This window comes from Dendrobates tinctorius, unplaced genomic scaffold (assembly GCF_039654945.1).
Source record: "Dendrobates tinctorius isolate UK_male_01 unplaced genomic scaffold, ASM3965494v1 ptg000342l, whole genome shotgun sequence".
Taxonomy (NCBI): Eukaryota; Metazoa; Chordata; class Amphibia; order Anura; family Dendrobatidae; genus Dendrobates; species Dendrobates tinctorius.
Window position 1 is genome coordinate 7,143,708 of NW_027362008.1, and position 20,589 is coordinate 7,164,296.

Here is a 20,589-nt window from a genome sequence, read left to right on the forward strand (position 1 = left end):
TATAGAGAGGAGGAGAGGACATGATGGAAGCTATGGACCGTGTGTGCTCTGTGTATAGAGAGGAGGAGAGGACACGATGGAAGCTATAGACCGTGTGTGCTCAGGAGTATAGAGAGGAGGAGAGGACATGATGGAAGCTATGGACCGTGTGTGCTCTGTGTATAGAGAGGAGAGGACACAATGGAAGCTATAGACCGTGTGTGCTCAGGACTATAGAGAGGAGGAGAGGACACAATGGAAGCTATAGACCGTGTGTGTTCAGGAGTATAGAGAGGAGGAGAGGACACAATGGAAGCTATAGACCGTGTGTGCTCAGGAGTATAGAGAGGAGGAGAGGACACGATGGAAGCTATAGACCGTGTGTGCTCAGGAGTATAGAGAGGAGGAGAGGACACGATGGAAGCTATAGACCGTGTGTGTTCAAGAGTATAAGAGAGGAGAGGACACGATGGAAGCTATGGACCGTGTGTGCTCAGGAGTATAGAGAGGAGGAGAGGACATGGTGGCAGCTATGGACCGTGTGTGCTCAGGAGTATAGAGAGGAGGAGAGGACACGATGGAAGCTATAGACCGTGTGTGTTCAGGAGTATAGAGAGGAGGAGAGGACACGATGGAAGCTATGGACCGTGTGTGCTCAGGAGTATAGAGAGGAGAAGAAGACACGATGGAAGCTATGGACCGTGTATGCTCAGGAGTATAGAGAGGAGGAGAGGACACGATGGAAGCTATGGACCGTGTGTGCTCAGGAGTATAGAGAGGAGGAGAGGACACGATGGAAGCTTTGGACCGTATGTGCTCTGGAGTATAGAGAGGAGGAGAGGACACGATGGAAGCTATGGACAATGTGTGCTCTGGTGTATAGAGAATAGAGGACATGATGGAAGCTATGAACTGTGTGCGCTCTGTGTATAGAGAGGAGAGGACATGATGGAAGCTATAGACCGTGTGTGCTCTGGTGTCTAGAAAGGAGGAGAGGACACGATGGAAGCTATAGACCGTGTGTGCTCAGGAGTATAGAGAGGAAGAGAGGACATGATGGAAGCTATGGACCGTGTGTGCTCAGGAGTATAGAGAGGAGGAGAGGACATGGTGGAAGCTATGGACCGTGTGTGCTCAGGAGTATAGAGAGGAGGAGAGGACACGGTGGAAGCTATACATTGCACTTTTATTATCTTCATGCATGATGACAGTCTGGAGGGATGTAATCAATGTGTTGATCTTATTGAGGCTTCTTCTCGCAGATCCAGTGCAGTTCCTGAAGGCAGCTGTCTAAGATGAGTTTGCCACCACTGAACTTTGCGCAGGATCCTCGTCCTTCAGTGACAGTTCTACATAAGACAAGAGTCAGAGACGTTTCATCAGAGCAATGTGAACACAGAATAGTCAGATAAGAAGACATTTTTAGTATGAAACAACAGACTCTAGATCTGGGGTGCACAACCCGCAGCATGCGCTGCTGCTGGAGTCATCCCACCAATGTGCAGGTGCTGCACAGAAAGAACGCCGATCACATTGGTGATCGATCAGCTGTGTCCGTGTGATGATCGCTGCGCCCGTGTGATGATCGCTGCATCTGTATGACGATTTCTGTGCTGGCAGCTCCTGTACTCTTCTGTATCCATTACTGCTTTTCTTCTCTGAGTGCAGTGAGTTCTCCTCCTGCTCACATCACTGTATTACTGCAGCTGAAGACACTTATCTCGCTAAACGCTGCACACAATATACAGTGGGTACGGAAAGTATTCAGACCCCTTTAAATTTTTCACTCTTTCATTGCAGCCATTTGGTAAATTCAAAAAAGATCATTTGTTTCTCATTAATGTACACTCTGCACCCCATCTGGACTGAAAAAAACAGAAATGTAGAAAATTTAGCAAATTTATTAAAAAAGAAAAAACGAAATCTCACATGGCCATAAGTATTCAGACCCGTTGCTCAGACACTCATATGTAAGTCACATGCTGTCCATTTCCTTGTGATCCTCCTGGAGATGGGTCTACTTCTTCATTGGAGTCCAGCTGTGTGTAATTACACTGATTGCCTTTACAAATCAAGTCCTCACACCTGTGTATATAAGACCTCACAGCTCATAGTGCTTGTCAGACCAAATGAGAATCATGAGGCCAAAGGAACTGGCCAAGGAGCTCAGAGACAGAATTGTGGCGTGGCAAGGCACAGATCTGGCCAAGATTACAAAAGAATTTCTGCAGTACTCAAGGTTACTAAGAGCACAATGGCCTCTATAATCCTTACATGGGAGACGTTTGGAACCACCAGAAGTCTTCCTAGACCTGGCCGTCCAGCCAAACTGAGCAATCATGGGAAAAGAGCCTTGGTGAGAGAGGTAAAGAAGAACCCCAAGATCACTGTGGCTGAGCTCCACAGATGCAGTAGGGAGATGGGCGAAAGTTCCACAAAGTCAACAATCACTGCAGCCCTCCACCAGCCGGGCCTTTATGGCAGAGTGGCCCGAAGGAAGCCTCTCCTCAGTGCCAGACATATGAAAGCCCCATAGTTTGCTAAAAATCACATGAAGGACTCCCAGACTATGAGAAATAAGATTATATGGTCTGATGAGACGACGATAGAACTTTTTGGTGATAATTCTAAGTGGTATCTGTGCTCATCACCTGCCCAATACAATCCCAACAGTGAAACATGGTGGTGGCAGCATCATGCTATGGGGGTGTTTTTCAGCTGCAGGGACAGGTCGACTGGTTGCAATTGAAGGAGACATGAATGCGGCCAAGTACAGAGAAATCCTGGATGAAAACCTCTTCCAGAGGGCTCTGGACCTCAGACTTGGCCGAAGGTTCACCTTCCAACAAGACAGTGACCCTAAGCACACAGCTAAAATAAAGGAGCGGCTTCAGAACAACTCTGTGACCATTCCTGACTGGCCCAGCCAGAGCCGTGACCTAAACCCAATGGAGCATCTCTGGAGAGACCTGAAAATGGCTGTCCACCAACGTTCACCATCCAACCTGACGAAACTGGAGAGGATCTGCAAGGAAGAATGGCCGAGGATCCCCAAATCCAGGGGTGAAAGACTTGTGGCATCATTCCCAAGAAGACTCATGGCTGTACTAGCTCAAAAGGTGCTTCTCCTCAATACTGAGCAAAGGGGCTGAATACTTATGACATGGGAGAGTTCAGTTTTTCTTTTTTTTAATACATTTCCAAAAATTTCTACATTTCTGTTTTTTTTTCAGTCAAGATGGGGTGCAGAGTGCACATTAACCTCTTCGTGACCGCCCATGGTAGATATACGTCGGCACTAGCAGGACTTTGCGCAGCACCGACGTTTGTCTACGGTGGATGGTCTCGCAGCGCTCAGGACCCCCAGGGTCCTGCAAGCGCTGCGATTTATGTGCAGAGCCGTTGCTCTGACAGTTGACATGATCGGGACCTGATTAGATGAGGTCCCAATGATGTTAACCCTTTGCTATCTTCCAGATGCCGCGTTCGCGGCATTTATAGGATAACAGTAGGAGGAGACCCCTGCTATATTCACCTCTCCAACGCCCCCCGTGATCAGATCTACGTTGTCCTGGCAGCCGGAGGTCACATGATGTCCTCCGGGTCTGTCAGCTATGGTGGCTTGTTAGGCTCAGCCTGCAGGTGAGGCTAACAAGCGATCTGCCTGTGCAGCACTGACCGGTCTCTTGCAATGCAATACATATGTATTGCATTGTAAGAGACCAATGATCAGACAAATAAAAATTGAAGTTCCATACAGGGACTAAGTAAAAAATGTAAAAAAAAAAAAAAAGGAAAAAAAAATTGTAAAACTATTTAAAAAAAAAATAAATCACAAAATATTAAACCAATAAATACATATACAGTATAGATTTTTAAAAACAAAAAAAAGTACACATTTGGTATCGCCGCGTCCGGAACGAGCCAACCTATAAAATGGTCACACTTGTTCACGCCTTCGGTGCACATCGTAAAAAAAAAAAAAAAAAAGAGGAAAAACCTTTGCTTTTTCATGTTGCCAAAAAAAAGTAGAATACAACGCGATCAAAAAGTCATATCAAAATAAAAATGGTAGCAATGAAAACGACATCTTGTCCCGCAAAAAAACAAGCCGCCATACAGCGTCATCAGCGGAAAAAAAAAAAAGATTATAGCTTTCAGAATAAAGTGATGCAAAAACAATTTTTTTTCTATAAAATAGTTTTTATTGCGAAAAAGCGGCAAAACGTAAAAAAAATATAAATGTGCTATTACTGTAATAATACTGACCCGAAGAATAAAGCAGCCTTATTAATTTTACCACACACAGAACGTCATTAAAAAAAAAAATCCTGAATTCCTGGTGTTTGATCATTCTGTCTCCCAAAAATCGGAATAGAAAGCGATCAAAAGTTTTCATGTGCTCGAAAATGGTACCAATAAAAACGTCAGCTCGTCCCGCAAAAAACAAGCCATCACATGACTCGGTGGGTCAAAATATGGAAAAATTATAGCTCTCAAAATGTGGTGATGCAAAAACTATTATTTGCAGTAAAAAGCGTCTTTTAGTGTGTGACAGCTGCCAAACATAAAAACCTGATATATCTGGTATCGCTGTAATCGCATCGACCCAAAGAATAACGTCACCTAATCGCTTATACCGCATGAGGAACGGTATAAAAAATAAATAAAACTAATTCTACTCATGCTATTGGTTTTTTCATTCTGCCTCCCAAAGATCGCAGTAAGGATCGGCGCACATTTATCCTGCGCTCTGCACTGAGCGCTTCCACCGGGGTTTCTGTGTAAATCTCTGAAATACGTGATTCAGACGGAACCCCCGGCGGAAGATTCCCTAAAATGAGGCAAATGGAAACACTATGGACGCCATTAGACCTGTGATCTGGCGGTGTCAGTCTTTTTAGTCATACAAAAAAGCGCAGTCAGCTAGTTTTGTGCACCTCTGAAAAGAAGGACACCTCTGTACAGAGGCCAGACGGAGTCCAGAGTAACTCTGCTGCCTTATTATAGTGAATGGATCCCTCGGGGGTTTCATCTGTCACGTCACTCAGAGATTTAGATGGAAACCCCAAAGTAAGTGCTCAGCGTAGAGCGCCGGATAACTGTGATCCCAAACATTATGTAAAATGTTCCCAATAAAAGCTTCAACTCAATCCACAAAAAAAGGAAGTCCCCATTCAGGTCTGTCATCTGTTAGCGGAAATATAGGAGGCTTCCACGTTACTAGGAGCACAAAGTCTCTGGAAAAGCTAAATGGCTCCTCATCCGCCAAAAGAAATTCTGCCCTCCCAAATTCAAATGCCCCCCTCCCTTCTGAGCCCCATCTAATATATAAAGCTCAAAGTGTGTATGTGTGTATGTGTGTGTGTGTGTATGTTTGTTTGTATGTCCGGGATAGGTATCCGCACCGTCGCAGCTACACCCACAAAATTTGGCACAGTCACACGTCTGGACCCTGAGAGCGTCCTAAGCTATGTTGTGAAGCGAAATTTTAACCCCGCACGTTCCAATTCACCAAACAATTTTGCCCCTATCTACATACTGGGGGGAAAAGTGTGTGCACGTCAAGCCCCGCCCCTCATTGTGATGTCACAATGCCCCTATTTGCATACTGGGGAAGCAGTGTGTGCGTATCAAGCCCCGCCCCTCATTATGATGTCACAATGGTTGCCATGGCGACGCTGATGTCATCAAAGGATGCAAGCCCTGCCGCCGCTCATTATGATGTCATAATGGTTGACTATGAGATGGAGGATGTGTGATGAGTATATGGGCACCGGACTATGGGATGGAGGATATGTATATGGGCAAGGGACTATGGGATGCAGGATATGTATGATGGGTATATGGGCACGGGACTATGGGATGGAGAATATGTATGATGGGTATATGGGCATGGGACTATGGGATGGAGGATGTGTGATGGGTATATGGGCACTCGACTATGGGATGGAGGATATGTATGATGGGTATATGGGCATGGGACTATGGGATGGAGGATATGTATGATGGGTATATGGGCATGGGACTATGGGATGGAGAATATGTATGATGGGTATATGGGCATGGGACTATGGGATGGAGGATGTGTGATGGGTATATGGGCACTCGACTATGGGATGGAGGATATGTGTGATGGGTATATGGGCACGGGACTATGGGATGGAGGATAATTATAATTTGTTATAACTAACCACAGTTAGTTACTATGCCTGGGCAGCGCCGGGCTCTTCAGCTAGTTGTACCTAAACGACATATATCATCCACATTTGGCATTTCTGTAGTCATGAGAGCCCTCCTAATTTATGGGTGCATGTATCCAGAAGCACGGGCTGGGCATAATGTACTTGTCACTGCAGCGTACTGGGCACTACAGCGTATTGGTCACTACAACGGCAGTTTGCATTTTTCACTAGGCAACATCCACTGCTGCTTGTTTCTGGAAAACACCCATGGAGTCAAAATCATCACTACATCTGTAGATAAATTCCTAAAGGGGTGTAATTTCCAAACTGGGGTCACTTGAGGGGGGATTCTGCTTTTCTGGCATTTAGGGGCTCTTTATATAGTTTGGAAACTAATTTGTTCTCCAAGAGTCAAGTAGCGCTCCTTCCCTCCAGAGCCTCTCTGTATGGCTAAGCAGTACTGTACAGCCACGTATGGGGTATTGCCAAGTTCAGAAGAAATTGTGTAACACATTTTGGAACTATTTTTACCCATTTCCCGGTGCAAAAATGTAAAATCTGGGGCTAAAACAATTTTTTTTGTGTTAAAAATGTAATTATTTTATCTTCACTGCCCAATGGTATCAAATTCTGTGACTCACCTGTGGTGTCAGTATATCACTGCACCCCTAGATGAACTCACTGAGAGGTGTAGTTTGTAAAATGGGGTCACTAAAGCCTCTTTCACACTTCCGTTTTTGACCATCAGTCAAAATCCGCCAGGTTTTGAAAAAAACGGATCCGCCATTTTTTTATGAGGAACTGTTTTTTTCCCCATTGAGTTGCATTACTGGCGGATCTTGACGGATGGCCATCCGTTGGATCCGTTTTTGTGAGGATTTGCCACATTTTTAACGTCCGCCGGCATGCCTGGACGGACCCTGCAACTTTTTTTGGTTGTAGGATCTGCATTTTCCATTGCGCATGCCCGGAGAAAGGCATCCGTTCACATCAGTTAGCAACGGATCCGCTTTTCCGCCTTTTTGGCGGATTTTATCTGACACAAAAAACTGAAGTGTGAAAGAGGCCTTATGAGGGTTTCTGCTGTTCTGGCACCTCAGGGGCTCTGCCATTGTGACATGGTCCCCTCAAACCAATGCAGCAAAACCTGCACTGTAATATGGCGCTCCTTCCCTTTCATGGCCTGCCGTGCTCCCAGACAGTAGTTTTCCAAAACATACTGGGTATTGGCATACTCGAGAAATTCCACAACAAATTTTGGGGTCCATTTTTTCTTGCTACCCTTATGAAAATAAAAAAGTGGGGGGCTAAAATATCATTTTTGTGGTAAAAATATTTTCTTTTTTAATTTTGATGGCTCAATATTATCAAATTCTTTCAAGTCCCTGGGGTCTAGTTTCCAAAATGGGGTCACTGTTTAAGCACATCAGGGGCTCTACAAAATCAACATGTCGTCCGCTATCGATTCCAGCCAATTTTGCATTCCAAAAGTGAAATGGCGCTCCTTCCCTTCAGAGCTCTGCCATGCGCCCAAACAGTAGTATTCTCCCACATATGGGGTATCGGCGTGCTCAGGAGAAATTGCTCAATAATTGTGTGGAGCAATTTCTCCTGTTACCCTAATTTAAATGCGAAATATGGAGCTAAAACAATTTATATGTGAAAAATGTTTTTTTTTTTTAATTTTCACGGCTTTGCGTTATAAACTTCTGTGAGACACCTGTGAGTTCAAGGTGCTCAATACACATCTAGATAAGTTCCCTAAGGGGTCTAGTTTCCAAAATTGTGTCACTTGTTGGGGGTTTCCACTGTTTAGGCACACAGGGCTCTCCAAACGTGATATGGCACCCGATGTCAAATCTAGCCAATTTTGCATCAAACGGCGCTCCTTCCCTTCAGAGCTCTGCCATGCGCCCAAACAGTGGTCTACCCCCACATATGGGGTATTGGCATGCTCAGGAGAAATTGCAAAACAAAATGTATGGCCCATTTTCTCCAGTTACCCTTGCGAAAGTAAAAAAAAATTAGGTCTAAAGGAAAATTTTTGTGAAAGAAAAGTAAATGTTTATTTTTTTCCTTCCACATTCCATTAATTCCTGTGAAGCACCTGAAGGGTTAATAAACCTCTTGAATGTGGTTTTGAGCACCTTCAGGGGTGCAGTTTGTAGAATGGTGTCACTTTTGGGTATTTTCTATCATATAGACCCCTCAAAGTGGCTTCAAATATGATGTGGTCCCTAACAAAATGGTGTTGTAAAAATGAGAAATCGCTGGTCAACTTTTAACCCTTATTACTTCCTAACAAAAAAAAAATTGTTTCCAAAATTGTGCAGATGTAAAGTAGACATGTGGGAAATGTTATTTATTAACTATGAGGTGCGATATAACTCTCTGATTTAAGGGCATAAAAATTAAGAGTTTGAAAATTGCGAAAATTTCAAAATTTTCGCCAAATTTCCATTTTTTTAACCAATAAATGCAAGTCATATCAAAGAAATGTTCCCACTAGCATGAAGTCCAATATGTCAGGAGAAAACAATGTCAGAATTACCGGGATCTGTTGATGTGTTCTAGAGTTAAAACAGGCTCTGGTGCGAAAGGGTTAATGAGAAAAAAAATGAACTTTTTTGAATTTACCAAATGGCTGCAATGAAACAAAAAGTGAAAAATGTAAAGGGGTGTGAATACTTTCCGTACCCATTGTAAGGCCAGTGACGTAATGGAGCCGTTCACATCATTGGTCGCGATGGGAATTATCGGCACATTCTCTATTAACCTCTTGCATGCCACACAACTGAGGGCTATTCCAATGTATGAACAAAAACTCTGGGGTCAGGCTACTGCAAGCACACTGACTAGATCACACAGCTTAGCACAGCAGAGCTTAACACATCACAGTACGGCATAGCACAATTTTGAGCAGCACAGCAGAGCACAGCGTGGACTCAGTTACAATCTCTCCTTCAACCTCTGCAGAACCAATATTTTCATGAGTGATTCAGGCGGCCATCATGGCTGCTGAGCCACTGTCTGCATGGTCACCAGAAACGGACAAGGTGAATGGACACTATGGAGGAGAATGTTATGATCCCATCTATAGGTGGAGACACAGTGATTGACACACTCTAGGGGGTTCATTATAGTATTATTTCATGGCAGCCAAACTGGCTGACACCATTCGGGTAGCTCAGTGCTGTGCTAGTGAATTTTATCCAAAATGTACAGGAAATGTAAGACTTGCTCCAGCTAAAAAGCCGCCGTGTCCTGAGAATCTCAGATCTAGAGAAGACATCCCAGAAGAGCCTGGAAACCTCCGCGATGGCCGACATGCTCGCTCCATTCCTCCCTCTGCTCTGGACTCCATGATTCCGTCACATCATTATTTCTATTTGATCTATGGACCCTTTTTATTGGATTAATTCGAATAGTACAGAGGCGAATTGTTCCCACTGCCCCAGAGACGGTTCTGTTCCTTTAGTCATCATCATCATGCTTCCGCTAGCCGCCTTTATCGGGTATAAACAAAATGGCAGACGAAGCTAAGATCCAGCCAGAACATTAGGTGTAACTGCCCATGTCAGAGTATGGGTGTATCCAACTAGGGGTTAATAGCGCCTCCTACGCCAGCTGTGTCTATACCTATATACTCCATGCTCTCTGGGATCATGGGTCACTCCACCCAAGTCACATGCCTCTATTCCATCACGTTTTCCACATTGCTCTATATTATAGGGGAATGTTCTCTTGGACCACTTGTCATTTTGTCTTCTTATTTGGGGTTGTCCCGTCACCTGAGTTGGTGGTGCGTGTGAGCGCCATGCGGCCTGGGGTCTTTATGCCTCCTGCATATGACCGACGGCTGTGACTTGTTCGCGCCCCTTGTGCATGCGTGCTAATGCTTGATGACTGTGGCCGTGCTTGCTGGAGTCGGAGGGTGCGGCGCGCGCATGTGCAATTAGAGCCACCTTATAGGTCCATATGGACCATGTGACCGGTCACCTTACCGGCTGCCGTGGAAACAAAAAGGTCCTATTGGTTACCGCTACTGCATTCCCCTTGAGAAAGCGGAGTCCAACACACAAAACGCTCATTGCCAGCCTCAGTCTCCTTTATCTTTGGTCAATGGAGCAGATCTGTATTCTTTCAGCCGGGGCCCTGGTCCCCTAAGCTGGCATCCTGTAGAATGTCAAATCTGTGTCCCTTGTCATGAAGTCATGATCTGACAGCTAGAGTGTTCCTGGCAGTGGTTTTGTAAAGAGTCTCTGGTTCTGAGAGTACGAGGTGTACGCAGCGGAGCAGCATGTGTACGAGGTGTACGGAGCGGAGCAGCATGTGTACGAGGTGTATGGAGCGGAGCCGCGTGTGTAAGAGGTGTACGGAGCAGAGCAGTGTGTGTACGAGGTGTACGGAGTGGAGCCGCGTGTGTACGAGGTGTACGGAGCGGAGCCGCGTGTGTACGAGGTGTACGGAGAGGAGCAGCGTGTGTACGAAGTGGAGCCGCGTGTGTGTACGAGGTGTACGAAGCGGAGCCGCGTGTGTACAAGGTGTACGGGCGGAGCCGCGTGTCTACGAGGTGTACGGAGCGGAGCAGCGTGTGTACAAGGTGTACAGAGCGGAGCAGCGTGTGTACGAGGTGTATGGAGCGGAGCCGCGTGTGTATGAGGTGTACGGAGCGGAGCAGCATGTGTACGAGGTGTACGGAGCGGAGCCGCGTGTGTACGAAGTGTATGGAGCGGAGCAGCGTGTGTACGAGGTGTACAGAGCGGAGCAGCGTGTGTACGAGGTGTACGAAGCGGAGCAGCGTGTGTACGAGGTGTACGAAGCGGAGCAGCATGTGTAAGAGGTGTACGGAGCAGAGCAGTGTGTGTACGAGGTGTACGGAGCAGAGCAGTGTGTGTACGAGGTGTACGGAGTGGAGCCGCGTGTGTACGAGGTGTACGGAGCGGAGTCGCGTGTGTACGAGGTGTACGGGCGGAGCCGCGTGTCTACGAGGTGTACAAAGCGGAGCCGCGTGTGTACGAGGTGTACAAAGCGGAGCAGCGTGTGTACGAGGTGTACGAAGCGGAGCAGCATGTGTAGGAGGAGTACGGAGCGGAACGGCGTGTGTACAAGGTGTACGGAGCGGAGCTGCATGTGTACGAGGTGTACAGAGCGGAGCCGCGTGTGTACGAGGTGCACAGAGCGGAGCAGCGTGTGTACAAGGTGTACGGAGTGGAGCAGAATGTGTACGAGGTGTACGGAGATGCATGTGTACGAGGTGTACAGAGCGGAGCCGCGTGTGTATGAGGTGTACAGAGCGGAGCAGCGTGTGTACGAGGTGTACAGAGCAGAGCATCGTGTGTACAAGGTGTTACGGAGCGGAGCTGCGTGTGTACAAGGTGTATGGAGCGGAGCAGCGTGTGTACGAGGTGAACGGAGCAGAGCTGCGTGTGTACGAGGTCTACGGAGCAGAGCCGCGTGTGTACGAGGTGTACAGAGCGGAGCTGCGTGTGTATGAGGTTTACGGAGCGGAGCCGTGTGTGTACGAGGTGTACGGAGTGGAACTGCATGTGTACGAGGTGTACAGAGCAGAGCCGTGTGTGTACGAGGTGTACAGAGCGGAGCAGCGTGTGTACAAGGTGTACAGAGCGGAGCCGCGTGTGTACGAGGTGTACTGAGCAGAGCCATGTGTGTACGAGATGTATGGAGCAGAGCTGCGTGTGTACGAGGTGTACGGAGCGGAGCTGCATGTGTACGAGGTGTACAGAGCGGAGCCATGTGTGTACGAGATGTACGAACCAGTGCCGCTTGTGTACGAGGTGTACGGAGCAGAGCTGCGTGTATGAGGTGTATGGAGCGGCGCAGCATGGGTACGAGGTGTACGGAGCGGAGCAGCGTGTGTACGAGGTGTACGGAGCGGAGCTGCGTGTGTACGAGGTGTACAGAGCGGAGCTGCGTGTGTACGAGGTGTACAGAGCGGAGCTGCATGTGTACGAGGTGTACAGAGCGGAGCCGTGTGTGTACGAGGTGCACAGAGCGGAGCAGCGTGTGTACAAGGTGTACGGAGCGGAGCAGCATGTGTACGAAGCGGAGCCGCGTGTGTACGAGGGGTACGGAGCGGAGCTGCATGTGTACGAGGTGTACAGAGCGGAGCCGTGTGTGTATGAGGTGTACAGAGCGGAGCAGCGTGTGTACAAGGTGTTACAGAGCGGAGCAGCGTGTGTACGAGGTGTACGGAGCGGAGCCACACGTGTACGAGGTGTCTCAGTACACCTCGTACACACGCGGCTCCACTTCGTACACCTCTTATACACATGGCTCCGCTCAGTACACCTCGTACACACGCTGCTCCGCTCAGTACACCTCGTACACACGCGGCTCCGCTCAGTACACCTCGTACACACGCTGCTCCGCTCAGTACACCTCGTACACACGCTGTTCCGCTCCGTACACCTCATACACACGCTGTTCCGCTCCGTACACCTCGTACACACGCTGCTCCGCTCCATACACCTCGTACACACGCGACTGAGCAAAGCCATGTGTGTACGAGGTGTACGGAGCAGAGCTGCGTGTGTACGAGGTGTACGGAGCGGAGCCGCATGTGTACGAGGTGTACTGAGCGGAGCCACGTGTGTACGAGGTGTACGGAGCGGAGCCGCGTGTGTACGAGGTGCACAGAGCGGAGCAGCGTGTGTACAAGGTGTTACGGAGCCGAGCAGCGTTTGTACGAGGTGTACGGAGCGGAGCAGTGTGTGTACGAGGGTTACGGAGCGGAGCAGTGTGTGTACGAGGTGTACGGAGCGGAGCAGCGTGTGTACGAGGTGTACGGAGCGGAGCAGCGTGTGTACGAGGTGTACGGAGCGGAGCAGCGTGTGTACGAGGTGTACGGAGCGGAGCTGCGTGTGTACGAGGTGTACAGAGCGGAGCTGCGTGTGTACGAGGTGTACTGAGCGGAGCCATGTGTGTACGAGATGTACGAACCAGTGCCGCTTGTGTACGAGGTGTACGGAGCAGAGCTGCGTGTGTACGAGGTGTACGGAGCAGAGCTGCAAGTGTACGAGGTGTACAGAGCGGAGCCGTGTGTGTAAGAGGTGTACGGAGCGGAACTGCATGTGCACGAGGTGCACAGAGCAGAGCCGTGTGTGTACGAGGTGTACAGAGCGGAGCAGCGCGTGTACGGGGCAGAGCAGCGTGTTTACGAGGTGTACGAAGCGGAGCAGCATGTGTACGAGTTGTACGGAGCGGAGCCGCGTGTGTACGAGGTGTACGGAGAGAAGCCGCGTGTGTACGAGGTGTACGGAGAGAAGCCGCGTGTGTACGAGGTGTACGGAGAGAAGCCGCCTGTGTACGAGGTGTACGGAGAGAAGCCGCGTGTGTACGAGGTGTACGGAGAGAAGCCGCCTGTGTACGAGGTGTGCGGAGTGGAGCCGCGTGTGTAAGAGGTGTATGGAGCGGAGCCGTGTGTGTACGAGGTGTATGGAGAGAAGCCACGTGTGTACGAAGTGTACGGAGAGAAGCCGCGTGTGTAAGAGGTGTTTGGAGCGGAGCCGCATGGGTAAGAGGTGTATGGAGCGGAGCCGTGTGTGTACGAGGTGTACGGAGAGAAGCCGTGTGTGTACGAGGTGTACGAAGGGAAGCCGCGTGTGTACGAGGTGTACGGAGAGAAGCCGCGTGTGTACGAGGTGTGAGAAGCGGAGCAGCGTGTGTACGAGGTGCACGGAGCAGAGCCGCGTGTGTATGAGGTGTACGGAGAGAAGCCGCGTGTGTACAAGGTGCACGGAGCAGAGCCATGTGTGTATGAGGTGTACGGAGCGGAGCCGTGTGTGTACGAGGTGTACGGAGCGGAGCCGTGTGTGTACAAGGTGTACGGAGCAGAGCCGCGTGTGTATGAGGTGTACGGAGAAAAGCCGCGTGTGTACGAGGTGTACGGAGTGGAGCCGCGTGTGTACGAGGTGTACGGAGCGGAGCCGTGTGTGTACGATGTGTACGGAGAGAAGCCACGTGTGTACGAAGTGTACGGAGCGGAACCACATGTACGAGGTGTACGGGGCAGAGCAGCGTGTTTACGAGGTGTACGAAGCGGAGCAGCATGTGTACGGAGCGGAGCCGCGTGTGTACGAGGTGTATGGAGAGAAGTCACGTGTGTACGAGGTGTACGGAGCAGAGTCGTGTGTGTACAAGGTGTACGGAGCAGAGCCGCGTGTGTATGAGGTGTACGGAGAGAAGCCGCGTGTGTACGAGGTGTACGGAGAGAAGCCGCCTGTGTACGAAGCGGAGCAGCGTGTGTACGAGGTGAACGGAGCAGAGCCGTGTGTGTACGAGGTGTACGGAGCGGAACCGTGTGTGTACGAGGTGTACGGAGCGGAACCGTGTGTGTACGAGGTGTACGGAGCGGAGCCGTGTGTGTACGAGGTGTACGGAGCAGAGCCGTGTGTGTACGAGGTGTACGGAGCAGAGCCGTGTGTGTACGAGGTGTACGGAGCGGAGCCCCGTGTGTACGAGGTGTACGGAGCGGAGCCGCGTGTGTACGAGGTGTACGGAGCGGAGCCGCGTGTGTACGAGGTGTACGGAGCGGAGCCGCGTGTGTACGAGGTGTACGGAGAGAAGCCGCGTGTGTACGAGGTGTACGAAGAGAAGCCGCGTGTGTACGAGGTGTACGGAGAGAAGCCGCGTGTGTACGAGGTGTGAGAAGCGGAGCAGCGTGTGTACGAGGTGCACGGAGCAGAGCCGCGTGTGTATGAGGTGCACGGAGAGAAGCCGCGTGTGTACGAGGTGTACGGAGAGAAGCCGCGTGTGTACGAGGTGTACGAAGCGGAGCAGCGTGTGTACGAGGTGCACGGAGCAGAGCCGCGTGTGTACGAGGTGTACGGAGAGAAGCCGCGTGTGTACGAGGTGTGAGAAGCGGAGCAGCGTGTGTACGAGGTGCACGGAGCAGAGCCGTGTGTACGAGGTGTACGGAGCGGAGCCGTGTGTGTACGAGGTGTACGGAGCGGAGCCGTGTGTGTACGAGGTGTACGGAGCGGAGCCGTGTGTGTACGAGGTGTACGGAGCGGAGCCGTGTGTGTACGAGGTGTACGGAGCAGAGCCGCGTGTGTACGAGGTGTACGGAGAAAAGCCGCGTGTGTACGAGGTGTACGGAGTGGAGCCACGTGTGTACGAGGTGTACGGAGTGGAGCCGCGTGTGTACGAGGTGTACGGAGTGGAGCCGCGTGTGTACGAGGTGTACGGAGCGGAGCCGCGTGTGTACGAGGTGTACGGAGAGAAGCCGTGTGTGTACGAGGTGTACGGAGAGAAGCCGTGTGTGTACGAGGTGTACGGAGAGAAGCCACGTGTGTACGAAGTGTACAGAGCGGAACCACGTGTACGAGGTGTACGGGGCAGAGCAGCGTGTTTACGAGGTGTACGAAGCGGAGCAGCATGTGTACGGAGCGGAGCCACGTGTGTACGAGGTGTACGGAGAGAAGCCACATGTGTACGAGGTGTACGGAGAGAAGTCACGTGTGTACGAGGTGTACGGAGCAGAGCCGTGTGTGTACAAGGTGTACGAAGCGGAGCCGCGTGTGTACGAGGTGTATGGAGCGGAGCCGCATGTGTACAAGGTGTACGGAGCAGAGCCGCGTGTGTATGAGGTGTACGGAGAAAAGCCGCGTGTGTACGAGGTGTACGGAGAGAAGCCGCCTGTGTACGAAGCGGAGCAGCGTGTGTACGAGGTGCACGGAGCAGAGCCGTGTGTGTACGAGGTGTACGGAGCGGAGCCGTGTGTGTACGATGTGTACGGAGAGAAGCCGTGTGTGTACGAGGTGTACGGAGAGAAGCCACGTGTGTACGAAGTGTACGGAGCGGAACCACGTGTACGAGGTGCACTGAGCAGAGCCGTGTGTGTACGAGGTGTATGGAGCAGAGCCGTGTGTGTACGAGGTGTACGGAGCGGAGCCGTGTGTGTACGAGGTGTACGGAGCGGAGCCGTGTGTGTACGAGGTGTACGGAGCGGAGCCGTGTGTGTACGAGGTGTACGGAGCAGAGCCGCGTGTGTACGAGGTGTACGGAGAAAAGCCGCGTGTGTACGAGGTGTACGGAGTGGAGCCGCGTGTGTACGAGGTGTACGGAGATGAGCCGTGTGTATACGATGTGTACGGAGAGAAGCCGTGTGTGTACGAGGTGTACGGAGAGAAGCCACGTGTGTACGAAGTGTACGGAGCGGAACCACGTGTACGAGGTGTACGGGGCAGAGCAGCGTGTTTACGAGGTGTACGAAGCGGAGCAGCATGTGTACGGAGCGGAGCCGCGTGTGTACGAGGTGTACGGAGAGAAGCCACATGTGTACGAGGTGTACGGAGAGAAGTCACGTGTGTACGAGGTGTACGGAGCAGAGCCGTGTGTGTACAAGGTGTACGAAGCGGAGCCGCATGTGTACGAGCTGTATGGAGCGGAGCCGCGTGTGTACAAGGTGTACGGAGCAGAGCCGCGTGTGTATGAGGTGTACGGAGAGAAGCCGCGTGTGTATGAGGTGTACGGAGAGAAGCCGCGTGTGTACGAGGTGTACGGAGAGAAGCCGCCTGTGTACGAAGCGGAGCAGCGTGTGTACGAGGTGCACGGAGCAGAGCCATGTGTGTACGAGGTGTACGGAGCGGAGCCGTGTGTGTACGAGGTGTACGGAGCGGAGCCGTGTGTGTACGAGGTGTACGGAGCAGAGCCGCGTGTGTACGAGGTGTACGGAGAAAAGCCGCGTGTGTACGAGGTGTACGGAGTGGAGCCGTGTGTGTAAGAGGTGTACGGAGCGGAACTGCATGTGCACGAGGTGCACAGAGCAGAGCCGTGTGTGTATGAGGTGTACAGAGCGGAGCAGCGCGTGTACGGGGCAGAGCAGCGTGTTTACGAGGTGTACGAAGCGGAGCAGCATGTGTACGAGTTGTACGGAGCGGAGCCGCGTGTGTACGAGGTGTACGGAGAGAAGCCGCGTGTGTACGAGGTGTACGGAGAGAAGCCGCCTGTGTACGAGGTGTGCGGAGTGGAGCCGCATGTGTAAGAGGTGTATGGAGCGGAGCCGTGTGTGTATGAGGTGTACGGAGAGAAGCCGTGTGTGTACGAGGTGTACGGAGCGGAGCCGTGTGTGTACGAGGTGTACGGAGCGGAGCCGTGTGTGTACGAGGTGTACGGAGCAGAGCCGTGTGTGTACGAGGTGTACGGAGCAGAGCCGCGTGTGTACGAGGTGTACGGAGAAAAGCCGCGTGTGTACGAGGTGTACGGAGTGGAGCCGTGTGTGTAAGAGGTGTACGGAGCGGAACTGCATGTGCACGAGGTGCACAGAGCAGAGCCGTGTGTGTACGAGGTGTACAGAGCGGAGCAGCGCGTGTACGGGGCAGAGCAGCGTGTTTACGAGGTGTACGAAGCGGAGCAGCATGTGTACGAGTTGTACGGAGCGGAGCCGCGTGTGTACGAGGTGTACGGAGAGAAGCCGCGTGTGTACGAGGTGTACGGAGAGAAGCCGCCTGTGTACGAGGTGTGCGGAGTGGAGCCGCATGTGTAAGAGGTGTATGGAGCGGAGCCGTGTGTGTATGAGGTGTACGGAGAGAAGCCGTGTGTGTACGAGGTGTACGGAGAGAAGCCACGTGTGTACGAGGTGTACGGAGCGGAGCCGTGTGTGTACGAGGTGTACGGAGCAGAGCCGCGTGTGTACGAAGTGTACGGAGAAAAGCCGCGTGTGTACGAGGTGTACGGAGTGGAGCCGCATGGGTAAGAGGTGTATGGAGCGGAGCCGCGTGTGTACGAGGTGTACGGAGAGAAGCCGTGTGTGTACGAGGTGTACGAAGGGAAGCCGCGTGTGTACGAGGTGTACGGAGAGAAGCCGCGTGTGTACGAGGTGTAAGGAGAGAAGCCGCGTGTGTACGAGGTGTGAGAAGCGGAGCAGCGTGTGTACGAGGTGCACGGAGCAGAGCCGCGTGTGTATGAGGTGTACGGAGAGAAGCCGCGTGTGTACAAGGTGTACGAAGCGGAGCAGCATGTGTACGAGGTGCACGGAGCAGAGCCGTGTGTGTACGAGGTGTACGGAGCGGAGCCGTGTGTGTACGAGGTGTACGGAGCGGAGCCGTGTGTGTACAAGGTGTACGGAGCAGAGCCGCGTGTGTACAGGTGTACGGAGAAAAGCCGCGTGTGTACGAGGTGTACGGAGTGGAGCCGCGTGTGTACGAGGTGTACGGAGCGGAGCCGTGTGTGTACGATGTGTACGGAGAGAAGCCGTGTGTGTACGAGGTGTACGGAGAGAAGCCACGTGTGTACGAAGTGTACGGAGCGGAACCACGTGTACGAGGTGTACGGGGCAGATCAGCGTGTTTACTAGGTGTACGAAGCGGAGCAGCATGTGTACGGAGCGGAGCCACGTGTGTACGAGGTGTACGGAGAGAAGCCACATGTGTACGAGGTGCACGGAGAGAAGTCACGTGTGTACGAGGTGTACGGAGCAGAGCCGCGTGTGTATGAGGTGTACGGAGAGAAGCCACGTGTGTACGAGGTGTACGGAGAGAAGCCGCCTGTGTACGAAGTGGAGCAGCGTGTGTACGAGGTGCACGGAGCAGAGCCGTGTGTGTACGAGGTGTACGGAGCGGAGCCGTGTGTGTACGAGGTGTACGGAGCGGAGCCGTGTGTGTACGAGGTGTACGGAGCGGAGCCGCGTGTGTACGAGGTGTACGGAGAAAAGCCGCGTGTGTACGAGGTGTACGGAGTGGAGCAGCATGTGTACGAGGTGTACGGAGCGGAGCCGTGTGTGTACGATGTGTACGGAGAGAAGCCGTGTGTGTACGAGGTGTACGAAGAGAAGCCGCGTGTGTACGAGGTGTACGGAGAGAAGCCGCGTGTGTACGAGGTGTGAGAAGCGGAGCAGCGTGTGTACGAGGTGCACGGAGCAGAGCCGCGTGTGTATGAGGTGTACGGAGAGAAGCCGCGTGTGTACAAGGTGTACGAAGCGGAGCAGCGTGTGTACGAGGTGCACGGAGCAGAGCCGTGTGTGTACGAGGTGTACGGAGCGGAGCCGTGTGTGTACGAGGTGTACGGAGCGGAGCCGTGTGTACGAGGTGTACGGAGGGGAGCCGTGTGTGTACGAGGTGTACGGAGCGGAGCCGTGTGTGTACGAGGTGTACGGAGCAGAGCCGCGTGTGTACGAGGTGTACGGAGAAAAGCCGCGTGTGTACGAGGTGTATGGAGTGGAGCCGCGTGTGTACGAGGTGTACGGAGCAGAGCCGCGTGTGTACGAGGTGTACGGAGAAAAGCCGAGTGTGTACGAGGTGTATGTAGTGGAGCCGCGTGTGTACGAGGTGTACGGAGCGGAGCCGCGTGTGTACGAGGTGTACGGAGAGAAGCCGTGTGTGTACGAGGTGTACGGAGAGAAGCCACGTGTGTACGAAGTGTACAGAGCGGAACCACGTGTACGAGGTGTATGGGGCAGAGCAGCGTGTTTACGAGGTGTACGAAGCGGATCAGCATGTGTACGGAGCGGAGCCGCGTGTGTACGAGGTGTACGGAGAGAAGCCACATGTGTACGAGGTGTACGGAGAGAAGTCACGTGTGTACGAGGTGTACGGAGCAGAGCCGTGTGTGTACAAGGTGTACGAAGCGGAGCCGCGTGTGTACGAGGTGTATGGAGCGGAGCCGCATGTGTACAAGGTGTACGGAGCAGAGCCGCGTGTGTATGAGGTGTACGGAGAAAAGCCACATGTGTACGAGGTGTACGGAGAGAAGTCGCCTGTGTACGAAGCGGAGCAGCGTGTGTACGAGGTGCACGGAGCAGAGCCGTGTGTGTACGAGGTGTACGGTGTACGGAGCGGAGCCGTGTGTGTACGATGTGTACGTAGAGAAGCCGCGTGTGTACGATGTGTATGTAGAGAAGCCGCGTGTGTACGAGGTGTACGGAGAGAAGCCACGTGTGTACGAAGTGTACGGAGCGGAACCACGTGTACGAGGTGCACGGAGCAGAGCCGTGTGTGTACGAGGTGTACGGAGCAGAGCCGTGTGTGTACGAGGTGTACGGAGCGGAGCCGTGTGTGTACGAGGTGTACGGAGCGGAGCCGTGTGTGTACGAGGTGTACGGAGCGGAGCCGTGTGTGTACGAGGTGTACGGAGCAGAGCCGCGTGTGTACGAGGTGTACGGAGTGGAGCCGCGTGTGTACGAGGTGTACGGAGCTGAGCCGTGTGTGTACGATGTGTACGGAGAGAAGCCACGTGTGTACGAAGTGTACGGAGCGGAACCACGTGTACGAGGTGTACGGGGCAGAGCAGCGTGTTTACGAGGTGTACAAAGCGGAGCAGCATGTGTACGGAGCGGAGCCGCGTGTGTACGAGGTGTACGGAGAGAAGCCACATGTGTACGAGGTGTACGGAGAGAAGTCACGTGTGTACGAGGTGTACGGAGCAGAGCCGTGTGTGTACAAGGTGTACGAAGCGGAGCCGCGTG

The 20,589-nt window shown here is 52.1% G+C and overlaps 1 protein-coding gene across 1 annotated transcript in view; it reads right to left on the reverse strand.

Annotated features, from left to right (window-relative positions):
- Window positions 1-1,146: 1,146 nt before the first annotated feature.
- LOC141074916 (C-type lectin domain family 2 member G-like) overlaps window positions 1,147-20,589 on the reverse strand; it is a gene marked incomplete at its 5' end in the record, with an annotated part of 86,130 nt that continues 66,687 nt past the window's right edge. The window contains one exon of the mRNA XM_073562225.1: window positions 1,147-1,328. Coding sequence (XP_073418326.1) covers window positions 1,220-1,328 — 109 coding nt within the window. The remainder of the gene's footprint in view (window positions 1,329-20,589) is intronic.